The sequence below is a fragment of the Salvia splendens genome, chromosome 3 (genome assembly GCF_004379255.2).
Source record: "Salvia splendens isolate huo1 chromosome 3, SspV2, whole genome shotgun sequence".
Taxonomy (NCBI): Eukaryota; Viridiplantae; Streptophyta; class Magnoliopsida; order Lamiales; family Lamiaceae; genus Salvia; species Salvia splendens.
In genome coordinates this window covers 38806815-38820562 of record NC_056034.1, presented here as the reverse complement: position 1 = coordinate 38820562, position 13748 = coordinate 38806815, and the positions used below count along the sequence as shown (strand labels likewise).

The following is a 13748-nucleotide window of genomic DNA, read 5'->3' as shown; positions in this document are numbered from 1 at the left end:
ACAGATCTTCCTTGAGGATTTCACGCCTGATCCAATCGTACTTCTCGTTTAATCCGGTGAGAAATTTGAATAACCTTAACTCGGATTTGATGCTTCGGTATTGAGACACCCCTTTATCGCAGCAGTCGACGGTTTTGTGTGGGCATCGGTCAATGTCCATCCATAATCCATGAAGTTTGCTCCAATATGCTTCCAAGCTTGTATCTCCCTGAACGATTCTACTTGCTTTCTCTCGCAGATCATAGATGAGATACGAGTCGGCTGAACTTGCGAACGTTACGGCGAGCGTATCCCATAGGGACTTCGCCGTCTGATGATGCGCGAAGTCGGCGATGATGTGTGTCTCCATGTTGTCGATGATCCATGAGAAGACTATCAAGTCTGTCTCCTCCCAATCGGTGTATCCCTTCTCTCCCGGTCTTGGTGGAGTCGGGGTTCCTGTGATGTGACGGTAGACTCCCCTACCGCCAATGGCCACCTTCATTAGGCGTGCCCACAGTGAGTAGTTCGATCCATTTAACTTGAAAGCGACGGTAACGCTTTTGCTCGATCTGATCTTCTCGGCAATTGGCTCAATTGCATCTTTATTTTCATCGGTCATGTTGGGTGTTGGTTGGTTTCTCGCCGTTTCGGTCGAGAATTGTGTATATTTTCTGGGGCTATGATGATATTTTTCTGAGCCAAACCTGCTCGGATGCCATGTAGAAATCGGTAATTGTATTTCTTAATTATTCACAAGAGTGTATTACAAGATATATAGGCTAGAATTATGTCTATACAAGGTAAGATCTTGCCCTAATCAAATCTTCCTAATTAGCGGCAGAGATATCCCGTGATCTTCTCATTCAATGCATAATATTTTCCTTTGATTGTGTAGATGGTTCCGGATCTCTTTCCAACAGTGTTTATGCCATCGTACATAGAAATGAAGTAAACAATTGGCCATATGAAGTGTTTATGCCATTTTACCGACTTTTGCAACATTGTATTCTGTATGATTAGTTCTAAAAGCAGAGCTAGTTGACTTCTACTCCCTCCATTCCCAAAGAATATGAACTTTGAGTTCGACACGAATTTGAATGCAAAATTGGTAAAGTAAGAGATAGGTAGAGAGAAAAAGTAATTAAAGTACTGTTAGTGAAGAATGAGTCTCACCTCATTAGAAAGAAAAGAGTTTTTAAAATTAGAAAGTGCATATTCTTATGGGACGGACTAAAAAGGAAATAATGCATATTCTTGTGGGACGGAGGGAGTATTATACAAGCACAAATTAATGGGGTCGGGATGTAGAAATTGTAACTACAACACGCGTTTGGAAATTTCCCGCAAACTAGTCCCATCGCTTTCTTATCCTAATCCCACAAATGGAACTGGGTTGAAAAGAGAGAGTAGTAATACGCAATTTCAATACACAGCCAGAAAATTGTGTCTCGTTCTTTTATTATTCTCTTCATTCCAACTTAGTTGAAGTACTTCAATTTTTTTAGCACAAAAATTAAGAAACTGCATTAATAAATAAATAAAAATATAATAAAATAAAAGAGAAAATAAAATTAATGATATAAGAAAGAAAAAAAAGTGATTAAATGTAATGTTTTTTGCTATAAAAGGAAAAAAAAGTTGAAATTGTGTTGGTTTTATTAATCTGAGATCAGTTGACCAAAAACCCATTCTTGGTTGAACCAAGGTTTACCAATAACTTAATACTCTACTATAAATTACCATGGAGAATGCATGTGAAGGTTACAGCCTGAAAAAAATGGTTTACAAAAGAATTGTATTTATGGGTGTATTGTTAGTTATGGGGCTTCTCATCTCTTCGGATGTTTCAGATTCAAGACTACTTACTGAGACCTCCAATAATTTGGCATGTAAGCATTTTATTTCTTTCAAAATTAATACTCCAATATCATTATGTATTCATGAGGGATTCAAATTATATCATGAAGCCACTACTGGCTTCTTTACATAGTTACATTTGGTTAAGCCTGAATTTTCACTCATGCTCAATAACTCTGGTCGAGGTCCTTCAAACTATTTTTAAGCAAGCTAGAGTTTATGAGGTTTACTGAGCAATTTTTTAATACTACTACTATATTTTCAATACCTTCCTCGGTTTTAATTTTGGGATAATCATATTTGGATTGTGGGCTAATCAGGTCCAATATTACTAATCTGTTCCTTCAACGATAATCCTAAACATTTGGATTTCAGTCTAACCCAATAGACTAATTAGGTTTTGTATTTTTTATTCCTTAGGATTCTATATTTATAATACGTAAACATATTCCAAAATTAAAGATACTAATCATATGGCAAGCAGAAACACAAACACTTACTAGTATAAAAAAAAATGACACTAAAGAATATGAAGGACGTTTGATCAATCTTGGGTTGTTGACAATTAAATGTTATAATTGGCTATTCTTTATTTCATACTACCATATACCCAACAGTTTATTAGGGAGTAATATACAAATAAAAGGGATAAATGAAATTTAAAATGTGTAGCTACAAAATTGAAGTGAAAATAACATACATGTGAAGTTTGTTTATTCAATAACAAAACTTTAACGTGTGATGTTCAAAACCAAATTTATTTTAGTAAATATATGTCGTATAATTTAAATCGTTAAATTAAATTTGGTGTGGCTTTTATTGCAATTTGCAGCTGAGAAGAACGAATCGGATATCAATATCATGTACACCTGCCCTGGCCGGTGCTGTGGTGTCAGAAGAGGACATGCTAAATATTGTAATTGCTGTTGATTTATTAGATTGATGGCTTATTATATCTATCCAAGACTAGTGGATTATTAAATAAATCTCATTTTGGGAAATGTAATAAAATCACTCAGATCATGTGAATGTCGTATAGATTTAAGATTTTCATTTAATTTGCTTGATTAATTAATAGGGTGAACTAAACAAAGGACGATTCCAAAATGTAGTTCGTTTCAAAGTATGTCCCTCACTAATCACTATAGTTCTTAAACGTATCGTCTTGCCTTTGCATTTTTGTGCATAACTTTCGTGTTCCATGCATGTCACCTAGGGCTGATAAATCCACAGTGAATTAGGTAGTTATTGGGTCAATTCGATATCGATCCAACCCTTACTCAACTTAAAATCATTTGTTCTTATTGGGTCCTAATCAAATAACTTCGTGTGTGTTCATATAGGTTATCGTGCCATGCAAAAATTGTCAGCCCTACCGTTAATGATATACTCTAGTAAGTTAATCCCTATACAGTTTAGCTTGCCACGAGACGATAACGACCAGAGCATGATATTATACTATAAAATATGATATTAGACAATTAATACTCCCTCCCTTCAACTCAAGATGTCCACCTTCTTGAGTGGCACGAGATTTTAGGAGAAGTTGTTCGGTGGAGTACGTAGGAGAAAAAAAGTAGTTGGATATTTTAATGAGAAGAGAGATTTATATTCAAATATAGAAAGTTGACATCTTAAGCGGGACAAAACTAAAAAGGAAAGGTGGACATCTTGAATGTGACGGAGGAAGTACATGTTATAACGTGATCAAAACTTTTTTTTATCATGATTTAAATCTAAATAATGATATTAAAGTATAATATTCTTTTAATTAATACAAATAATTGAAAAAATAATTTGAATTTTTAACGAATAACCTGAACCCAAACCTAACCCAACCCGAAATTATCGGATTCTTATCGGGTCGATCCTATAAGGATCTAAATCTAAATATAGTGTGTTCATATTGGTTCAACTTAATGCATATTTGTGTTGGATTATCGTGTCATGTTAAAAATTATCAGCCCTATTATCTCTAACTACGATTCATATACATAGAATGAGAAGGAGAAAGGAGAGAGAGAGAGTACTGTTTTCAACTGATGAGGTAATCCATAAGATAAACATAATTTTAGATGGATGAGAGGTCCTTAAACTAAAAATAGGGGAAAATAAAAAAAATGTCCTAAATCAGTGAAAAAGGACATAATATGATTACTTTCCTCCGTTTTTTTAAAAATAGCAACTATTTCCATTTTAGTCCGTTCTTTAAAAATAGTAACTTTCAAACTTTCTATTTTAGGAAATCTTTACACCCATATACATTAATTTATTTACCACTTATAGCACTAATAAAGTGGGCTCTATAATCCACTAACATTAATTCCATTACTTTTTTTCTTTCTCTTACTTTATCAATTTTTTTCTCCATCTCTCTAATTTTATCAAATTGTGCATTAAAACTCGTGTCGTTTCAAATGTTTCTATTTTAAAAAAAAAGTGGGAGTACTGAATAAAATTTACTGGATCAAATGATCAACCGTGTCTCCGAATTTATGCATATATATCGACTAATGGAAATTTCCTCGAAGGCACTTTTATATTTTCACATTATTTATAGCACACCTGTCGCTTTTAATCCCACGCAGTCTTCGTTGAACCAATTGCCAAACCCCAAAGTCTTCATTTATTTTTCAATTTCGTTGTCGATAGCTTTACTTTACACTATCAAATGAATGGTTTTCCTTCACACCCGAGAATAATATATTCTATTTATTGATTTAATTGTCAAACAAGGAATTAAAATCACATCTTGAGTTTATGGCACATGTTTTATCATCAACCACACTAATTCAATACATTAAATATTTTAATATAAAAGAAAGATTGTTATATACTTACTACATAAAGAAGATTTATAACAGAATGAGGCTAGATTTTGCTAAAACTCGTAAATGTGATCCTAATCCTTATTTTTAATTTATATACAAAATGGATATTTCTATCTTATATATATATATAGGGTTGTGTTAATAGACATACATCCACTTGCTCTTAAAAGCTAACACATCCCCAATTAAATTTTTTAGACCAATCCGTTCATTGGTTGAATAATGTATCTATAAAATACAGAGTGGAAAACCCTCAGAACATTGTGGTACAAAATCCAAACATATATACTCATTAAATTTCGAGAGCAAAAAATGGTTTCCAAAAGAAATGTATTTATAGCTGTTTTGTTAGTTATGGTGCTTCTCACCTCCTGGGAAGTTGCAGATGCTGCAGAGACGTCTAATAGAGCGAGATGTAATAAGCATTTCTTTCTTTCAAACTGAAAATATTGACTAATACTCTGCAAAAAGTGGATTATAATGCGTTAATTATTTTGTTGGTTTAATGATCAGCAAAGGAGTCTGCCAAGGAAGAGATAGGAACCGATAATGAGTATGATTGTGGCTCCGGTTGCTGTGACATTAAAGATGTCTCGTATTGCCGTTGCTGCGGTTAATAACATCGACATCCAACCAATCCACATCGATAACTAGAGCCGAGATATAATGATGGTGATGCCTCATATATGTATGTCATTAGAAACACACAATTTTGAAATTCAAATCCCATAATGGTTCATGAATTTCAAGATCAACTCATTTCCACTCCAATTCAAGTATCATAGAATATTTATCTGATACTAGTATTCCATTAGGTTTTTCTATTTTCAACTCATATATATGTTGTTTTGCAAACATTAGGATGTGTTTACCAACTTTTGCCGAGGGCTAATTTATGTTTTTATGTTATATAAAGAGGTGGGGCCAAAGTGGAATTACGTAGACTATTCTTTTGACATATACATGCACAAATTAATGGGGACTTAATTAGAAATTCGTTATTTTCATTTATTTACACGCATATGGAAATTTAATAGTACTAGTTCCTCCATGCTTTGACGAACATTATCGATTATTCTAACATACCCCTTCCACTGACTAGCATTGTTTATTTTTTTAACTTATTTATTACTCGCATCGTCCCGCCATAAGTAAGATATTTCTTTTGGTCACATCATATTCCCTCCGTCTCATAAAATAATTTATTTTTTTTATTTATTTTGGTCCGTCCCAAAAAAATTGTAACAACCCGAACTTTCGTACCTTATTTTTATTATTAGCCTAAAGATAAATAATAAGTGATCGTTGTAGTATTTGAAATCTGTCATTCTCATGTATAATAATTGATCTTGGAATTATAAATAATCGTTGCTTCGTTCTCGAACGAATATTTCAAGTAAAAGAAAAAAAAAATAAAAAAATAACACCAAATAAAAATTTTAATGTCCGATATATCCAACAAAAGTCCAACAAAATTTAATTTATACATCGTATGGAAGCGGGTACTTCAACACGAACGGCCACGAACAGGAACCGAGTATACCTACACCAATTAAATGAATAAGTGAACAAATACTCTAATAGTTAAATTAATAAGCAAATAAAAAAAAGAAGAAAAAAAGGGAGAGAATGGTATGATAGAATCAAGTAATATCAGCATCATTAAATGTTGCATTAATTGAATGGCCGAAGAAATCATATCAAATTATATCCTAAAATCATATCCTATCCTCTGACAGAGCATATCCTAAAATCATATTGTAAAATCATATCCTATTCTGTAATATTTTAAAAGATAGGTCTCCACTTGCATCTTATCACTTGCATATTATTCTTGCAAGATACGCCACTTGCATCTTTCATGTATATGTACATATATACAAATCTTTTTGTCTCACCCACATCACCATCAAATTCTAAGTTCTCAACACACCCCAACCCAACATGAATAGAGGAAGGAGAGTTGCAGATAATTGTAAGATCAAGTCCTCAATCCAACAACACTTTATTCCACATAAGAAGGTAAATCCCAAACCTTTCTCTTCTTGCACATATGTTTGCATATATAAAGAGAAATTAAAATCTGCCCAAATCAGAAATTAAGAATACACAGCAAGTTTAATACCGTGTTTCACCATCAAATCTCAAGTAGCAAGATAATTGTTCAAGGATCAGCAAATTCATATAAAATATATAATCCAAGTCCTACAACCAAGGTAAGCATAAATTAAGAATCTTATCTCATGAAAATGAATCTGTCGGATTCCGGCAGATGAGTTTCGGCACTCTGTTGCTAACATTGACAGCCCCACACCTCAATTCTTCACTAATTTCACCATCATTCACAAATTAAATTCCAAAATTCTTAGATCTAAGACCTTAAATTCTTAGAAAATGAAATAAAAGAGGAAGAAATTTAAATATTAAGTTTACCTTCCGGGAGTTTGGCGAGAGAAGACTGTGACGGAGGAGAAGCTGTGCAGCGATGGCGGATCCGCGACGACGGCTGCGTTGGTGGAACCTCGGCGGCGGCGTGAGGCTGGACCGGGAGAGAGAGAGGGGGAGCGTGCAGACGGCGGACTTCCGGGAGAAGGGCGACAGCAGCAGCCTGACCCGGCGGGGACAGCAGCAGCTCCTCCGGCGTTCGACGGAGGCGGATCCGCGGCTCCGGCAGATCCGCGAGGCGGCTCCGGCAGATCCGCGAGGCGGCGCCGGCAGATCGGGGGAGAGAGAGAGAGAGAAGGCAGCGGCGTACGGTGAAGAGGGAGAGAAGAGAAAGGGAGAGATGAGGAGGAGGAAGAGAACACCGTCGGAGACGAAAACGGAAGCGGAGGCGGTGCCGGTGGGGTGGCTGGTCGACGAATAGAAGAGGGAGTTTTTTTTCCTAATTTTTGTGCAATTTGGGGATTTGGCAGAGAGGGACAAACCGACGGGTTTGGTGATAAGGAGTATAGGCTTTATGCCTTCTTAATTAATTGGAATTGGGCCATTAAAATAGTGAATTCATTTTAGTTTTTGGGCCAAGGAAATTCATCATGAATGGGCCTATCCATGGAGTATGAGATATACATTAATTAATTGTTGGGCCACTTGATGGAATTAATAATTGGGCTGGAAATGTTTTAAAAGAGAGTGGAGGAAAGGTCAATAAAATCGTTTTGGGCCGAGATTTAATCTTTTGAAGTTAGAATTTATTTAAGGAATTTAGCTTGGAGCTAATCAATTAATTCTCAGATAAAATGTTGAAGCTGGAAATGCGAAGGACCGACCGGCGTCGCCCGCGACGCCTCGGGCGACCGCTAAGGAAATAGAAAGAAAGAGGGAGACGGAGTTCTCAAGTCACAGAAATAATTAAGTTTAATAAAGAAGTGCTATTAATTAAATTTCCCAATTTAATAAATTTAATTAATATGCAAGTTTCTAAAATTTTTTAACGGTGAACAAACGATAAAAGAAATAAAGTAGGGGCATGCATTCCTATAAGTATGTGAATTTCTCGAGTCTTATTAGTACGTTGTGATATTTTCAAAAGGGTATGTTCGCAAGTAAAGTCGGAACGAAAGATTCAAGTTAAGGGAACTAAACGATCAAGGTGAGCTTTCTTATACTAAAATACAAATCGTATTTTATGAAAACACGAATACATGTTCGTGATTTTTTTTTAAAGATGTTGTCGTGCCATAAATGTTTTGTGTATGATGCCTATCTGTTTGGCTAAGGCCAAGTGAAATATGAATGATGATATAAGTCGAATTCGGGTCCCAGTGAGGGTGGTGTCCCTGCTCGGACTAGTGTACACAAGCTACCTCTGACATGTTGGGCAGAGCAGGTGACCGAGGAAGGTGGCCACCTTCCCGGCACAAGGATATCTCTGACATATTGGGCAGAGAAGGTGACCGTGGAAGGTGGCCACCTTCCCGGCACATGTATGTAAGGTGACCGTGTGAGAACACCATCTCAACGGCACAATGTGATCAGATATGGCTAAGTACAGGAAAAAGGGACTGCAGTCCAATGTGAATATTTTTAGTAAGCTCGGGTCCTTTTCAATAACACCACCGAGTGTTACTGTGATGATGGCTTGACAATATTTTCAAATGTATATGTGTAATTTTCGGCAATGTGTTCACTGAGTACTTTTTGTACTCAGCCCTGCATATATTTCTAAATGTGCAGGTTGAGCAGCGAAGTGGTGGAGGAAGTGCTATTGAGACAAGACATTTAATTCAGTCAGATTTTGACTCTCGGAGGTTCATGTCTTCATACATGGAACCGCGTTCATTTGTTTCCGTTGTGCATCTTAAAAGACTCAGGTCTATTTTGTTCAAAACTCTGATATATTGAAATTTTTACAAACAATTACTCGAGTTTTCATGATCGAGTATCTTTTCTTCTGTGTATCAGCACTTGATTAGTCATGTCTCGCAACCAATGCTTGATTTTATTTTCCCCCTTATTTCTTTCCCCGCTTCTTTAACCCTCCCCTAGTCGCGATCAACCGTGTTTTCTATCCTTAGAAAATGCGGTCGTGACAAAAATAGCTCTTTTCTAATTTTGGTAAGACTTTTCTCTCTTATAAGATTGTCGTTAACAATACTTTAATCACTTTTTCTTTCTACATCTCTCTTACTTTACTAATTTCATATTAAAACTCATGCCGTCACCAAAGTTCCTATTTTTATGGGACGGAGGGAGTGTGATTTAAGAAAAATGATGTTTAGAGAGTTAAGTGGAGATAGAATAAAGTCAGAAAGTCCTAATAAAGCATATGAGTGAATAAAGACTATAGTTAGAGAGTAATTGTGTTATATTTTGTCAAAAAAGGAAATGACTCTCTTTAAGCAACAACATAAAATGAAATACGAGTCGCTTATGAAAAGAGGAAGTGAGTATAATTACAAAGTAAGCCTAAAAAATTAGTACAGTAGTATGAAATAAATAAGGGATATTGTCACCTAATATCATAGAACTTTCAAAAAGTTGGGTTTTTCCACGAACTTTGAAATTGACAAATAATATTATGAACTTTACCCAGAGTTTGTTATTTCCCATCAATAAATTTTTTTTGACTATATTAATAGATTGAAGAATAATTTTGGAGGGTGTGCTTCAAGAAAAACTATCTTCAAAGATTGAAAAACTTGAAGCTCTCGAAGTTGTTGTCGAGAAATTACGAAAAAAAATCTGCATCATGATATTATTAGCGGAATTTTTTTTGTGGGAAATAACAAACTCGGGGTAAAGTTCGCGATTATTATTTGCTAATTTTAAAGTTCATGGGAAAAATCCAACTTTTTCAAAGTTGCATGATATTAGGTGTCAATATCCCAATAAATAATCAATACTTATAATCATAATCAATCCTAATTACTACCTCCATCCCATTAAATGTCACATTTAGTGTGGACACGAGTTTTAAGAAATGTAAAGAAAAATGAATTGAATAAGTTTGTGGATTATAGATCCCACTTATATATATTAATTTTATAATAAAATGTGAGTATAATTGGTTGGTGGAATGTGGGGTATACTTACCATTTATGGTAAAAGTGAAACGTGACTCTTATTGTGGGACGAACCAAAATGACAAAATGTGACACTTATTGTGGGACAAAGATAGTAATTATCTATCTTAGTTTGCAAATATAGCGCACTTCTAAATTTGAGTTATCATAAACTTTCTCGTTTTTTTTTTACCAAAATAATGTTATTCAGTATATGTGACGATAACATGTGAAGCAATAAATTAAGATAGAGTAGAACAATTGCTACGAAATTTGTTTTATTAATATGAGATTAGTTAACCTAACCCATTCTTCGTTGAAACAGAGTTTTACGGCGAATTAATTAATAAGTTAATGGATTGAAGATGTTATCTATAAAGAGAGTGCATACGAAGTCACAGCCTTCTCATACAAACAAAAACACCAATTTCCCAAGCAAAAAGAAAAATGGTTTACAAGAGAATTGTATTGATGGGTGTATTGTTAGTTATGGGTCTTCTCATCACGTCTGATGTTGCAGATGCGAGACAAATCACTCTTACTGAGAAGTCCAATAATGTGGAATGTAAGCTCTTTCTTTCCATCCAAATTAATAGTATTAGTACAATTAAATCATGTATTTATGGATTCAAATTTTAGGTTGAAGTCACTCTTTCGCTTGGAGTCACTTACACAAGTACACATGATATACTTATTGTTAATAATCGCGAAATTAGTGGATTGATATGCTCGTTTGATAACAAGTCTCAAACACACCATACGGCAATTACCATGGATTTTTCTCGTTGCTAAAAAAGATGAAAAAATAGAAAGAAATTAAGAGAAAGAGAGAGAGAGAGAGAGAGAGAGAGAGAGAGAGAGAGAGAGAGAGAGAGAGAGAGAGAGAGAGAGAGAGAGAGAGAGAGAGAGAGAGGTATTTTAGTGAGTTCGATGTATCATGTGGAGTATATATGTAAAATTCAGAGTCGATGACTTTTATTAACGTTTTTGTCTAAAGTCAATAACTCCTTTAAGGTTAGGTAACGAAAGTTCTACGTTTTTTCCTAATAAAAATATTCAATAACGATACATTTATTTTTTACTGTTCCACATGCTATTTATTTTAAGTTAGACTCTCTTGGAAAGTTGGAATTATCCCCTGGAATTTTATAATTGATCTTTAAGTTAATTATACATTTATACTTAAAATAAAAATAAATTCCAAATATTCTACAAAATTCTCTCGGTTAATGTTTGTTGTATTTCATATTTGTATTCCTTTATTCTTTATCTAATGAGCAAATTTGTATTTACATAAATTTTCGTACTGGGCTAACAAATAAAACATTTACTACTATTTGGTTTTGTTATTTTTTGTACACGTTAAGGGAGATTTATGGAATAATAAACCCAGATTTGTTGATAGTTGCAATTTGGTTTTGCTTTAATTGCAGCTGAGAAAGAAAACATTGCTATGATGGAAAATGAGCCTCCGTTTAGATGCCCCAATGGGTGCTGTGGAAGAGGAAAGCTCCCTTATTGCAATTGCTGCTGAATTCATCTCTAATTAACATTCATGCCTCATGTTTAATTTCACTTATAAATATCATATTGGGAAATGTAAAATAACTCAGTTCATGTGAATTCCGATCTGAGCTTATATTGTTTGCTTTATTGTGAATAAAAGGGACAATATTACCTCTAATGTGCTTAATTGCATGCTTATAATAGTAGTACACACTAAAATTTTTTTTTTAATTTCATGTACTAACTCCAATCTCTTTCTCTACCAACAATTCACAATTTTTAATTCGCGAAAAGGACTATCCACTTCCATAATTTTGACCACTTCGCCATGTATGAACATCCAAAAGGCAAAATATTCTATGAATGTGAGGAGATTCCATAGTACATGAAATTCATGACAGGGTCAATAAATTGGTTAAGATTATTTATATAATTTTTGTAAGTTAATAATAATACAGCCTGTCCATGGGCATGGCAGTGTCTTAACCTAAGTAACTAAATCTACTAAAATACAAATATGGCAAGCAAAATACAGAGATAGATGTAAGTGTTTCTCACACTGCTGTTTTGAAGAGCTGCCTTAATGTATCAAATATCTCCCGTGCTGCAGCCGCTCCTTTTATATACGCGATCAGCGGGTTGTCTTCTGGGACTATATCGTCTCTTAGGTAGCTTCCCGGCAGCTCCTCCGATCCTTTTCCCACAACGTCTTTCATGATCAGAGTCTTGTGTGTTCCCGATATCATTTCCTCATGATCCGTGTCCCTAGTTTCTCCAAGAACCACACACATTTCCTCAAAGTATCACGAAAACTTATTAAAAACCATCTTAAAATTCAAACTTAGTGAGACTCAAGTTGAAAGGAAAATAACAATGTTACTCCTTATCTAACTGGTTAGAATACCTGAGAGCCTGTGATCCTGATGCAAGCAGAGGAACGACTTGCATTCTTGTGGAATTTCTGCAATACATCAAGTTGCAACGCAGAACCCTCATCCGAAGCTTTTGCCTCAAATCGTCGGCTTTTCTGGCCTGTCCCAAACAAGTATAATCAAACTTGAGTTCAATTCTCATCCATAACGTTTTAATTGATTAAGATGTCATGTTTCGTAGACAGACCTTACTGAGATCCTTTATAACGTATGACAGGCAATGGGAATTGCTCGATTTCAAATCATGCTCAACAACACCAGAAGGCTGACTTGATTTAAATCCTTCTGTTGTGTTCATTAGCTTCCAAATGGTCTTCTTCAAACCATCTGAACCCTCGCATGATCAGGATCAGAACATGGCTCTCCTCCCTCCTCTGTGTAATACACTTCACTACCACTACTACATATCAAAGCATCAAAATCAGTTAGTTTGATATTTCCCGACTTCAAAAACTCGGCCAGCTCTGACATTGGCATAGCTGTCGACAATGCGGATTCATGACTCGTAAGTATGTGGATTTCTATTTCTTTTACATTAATTTTTGTGGAGTGAGCATAAATAGATTCACCTATAACTATAATGTTGAGATCTTGTACTCTCAGTCTGTCCATGCTTCCCGTGCCTAGCTTGCCTTTAAGTGGAGTGTTCTAAATTCTAATTCGTCACGTGATTTTGTATAGTGTTGTTTTATGAGTAAAGTGGAAAGAATAAAGTAAGAGAGAGGAAAAGTAGAGAAAATGATGTTTCTATATATAGAAATGTGTTGTTTAAAGTATGACATTCTAAAAAAAATGTGTCACTTAGAGAGTGAGAGTAATACTTACTTTTAGCTGCATAAAATCTGCATGCATGCTTTTGAGTTGCTCAAATTGTCGAAAAAATCATGAATTTTGGATTTTGTTCATAATCATTAGCAAAAAAATGGTGAAATTATATCGAATAAAATTATATCGAATAAGTACGTAGCTGGAAATTATACTCTTTCCGTCTCACCATATGCGACACATTTTTTTGGCACATGTTTTTAAATAGTGATGTTTAGTGGTTAAAAAAGAAAGAGAATAAAGTAGGAGTGAAAAAAATAGAGAAAAAAGTAGGAGAAAGAATAAAGTAAGCTTATAATGGAACGGCCCAA

The 13748-nt window shown here is 34.7% G+C and overlaps 1 protein-coding gene and 4 long non-coding RNA genes across 5 annotated transcripts; 3 read left to right on the top strand and 2 right to left on the bottom strand.

The window, feature by feature from the left end:
* Positions 1–1702: 1702 nt before the first annotated feature.
* LOC121795971 lies at positions 1703–2862 on the top strand. Its single transcript, XR_006049671.1, has 2 exons — positions 1703–1871; positions 2672–2862. It is a non-coding gene; the product is annotated as an uncharacterized LOC121795971 (long non-coding RNA).
* A 3122-nt stretch (positions 2863–5984) lies between these two features.
* Positions 5985–7844, top strand: LOC121795970. Its single transcript, XR_006049670.1, has 2 exons — positions 5985–6692; positions 7154–7844. It is a non-coding gene; the product is annotated as an uncharacterized LOC121795970 (long non-coding RNA).
* On the bottom strand, positions 6084–7245 carry LOC121795969. The gene is made up of 2 exons (XR_006049669.1): positions 7104–7245; positions 6084–6996 (listed from the first exon to the last, which is right to left on the bottom strand). It is a non-coding gene; the product is annotated as an uncharacterized LOC121795969 (long non-coding RNA).
* A 1084-nt stretch (positions 7845–8928) lies between the features above and the next one.
* LOC121795972 lies at positions 8929–11834 on the top strand. The gene is made up of 3 exons (XR_006049672.1): positions 8929–8983; positions 10500–10739; positions 11608–11834. It is a non-coding gene; the product is annotated as an uncharacterized LOC121795972 (long non-coding RNA).
* Positions 11835–12071: 237 nt separating this feature from the next.
* LOC121795968 (probable sucrose-phosphate synthase 2) lies at positions 12072–13225 on the bottom strand. Its single transcript, XM_042194650.1, has 3 exons — positions 12800–13225; positions 12585–12712; positions 12072–12445 (listed from the first exon to the last, which is right to left on the bottom strand). The coding sequence occupies exons 1-3, from the start codon at positions 12908–12910 to the stop codon at positions 12235–12237; spliced, it is 450 nt and encodes a 149-aa protein (XP_042050584.1). The 5' UTR covers positions 12911–13225; the 3' UTR covers positions 12072–12234.
* Between the last annotated feature and the right edge of the window lie 523 nt (positions 13226–13748).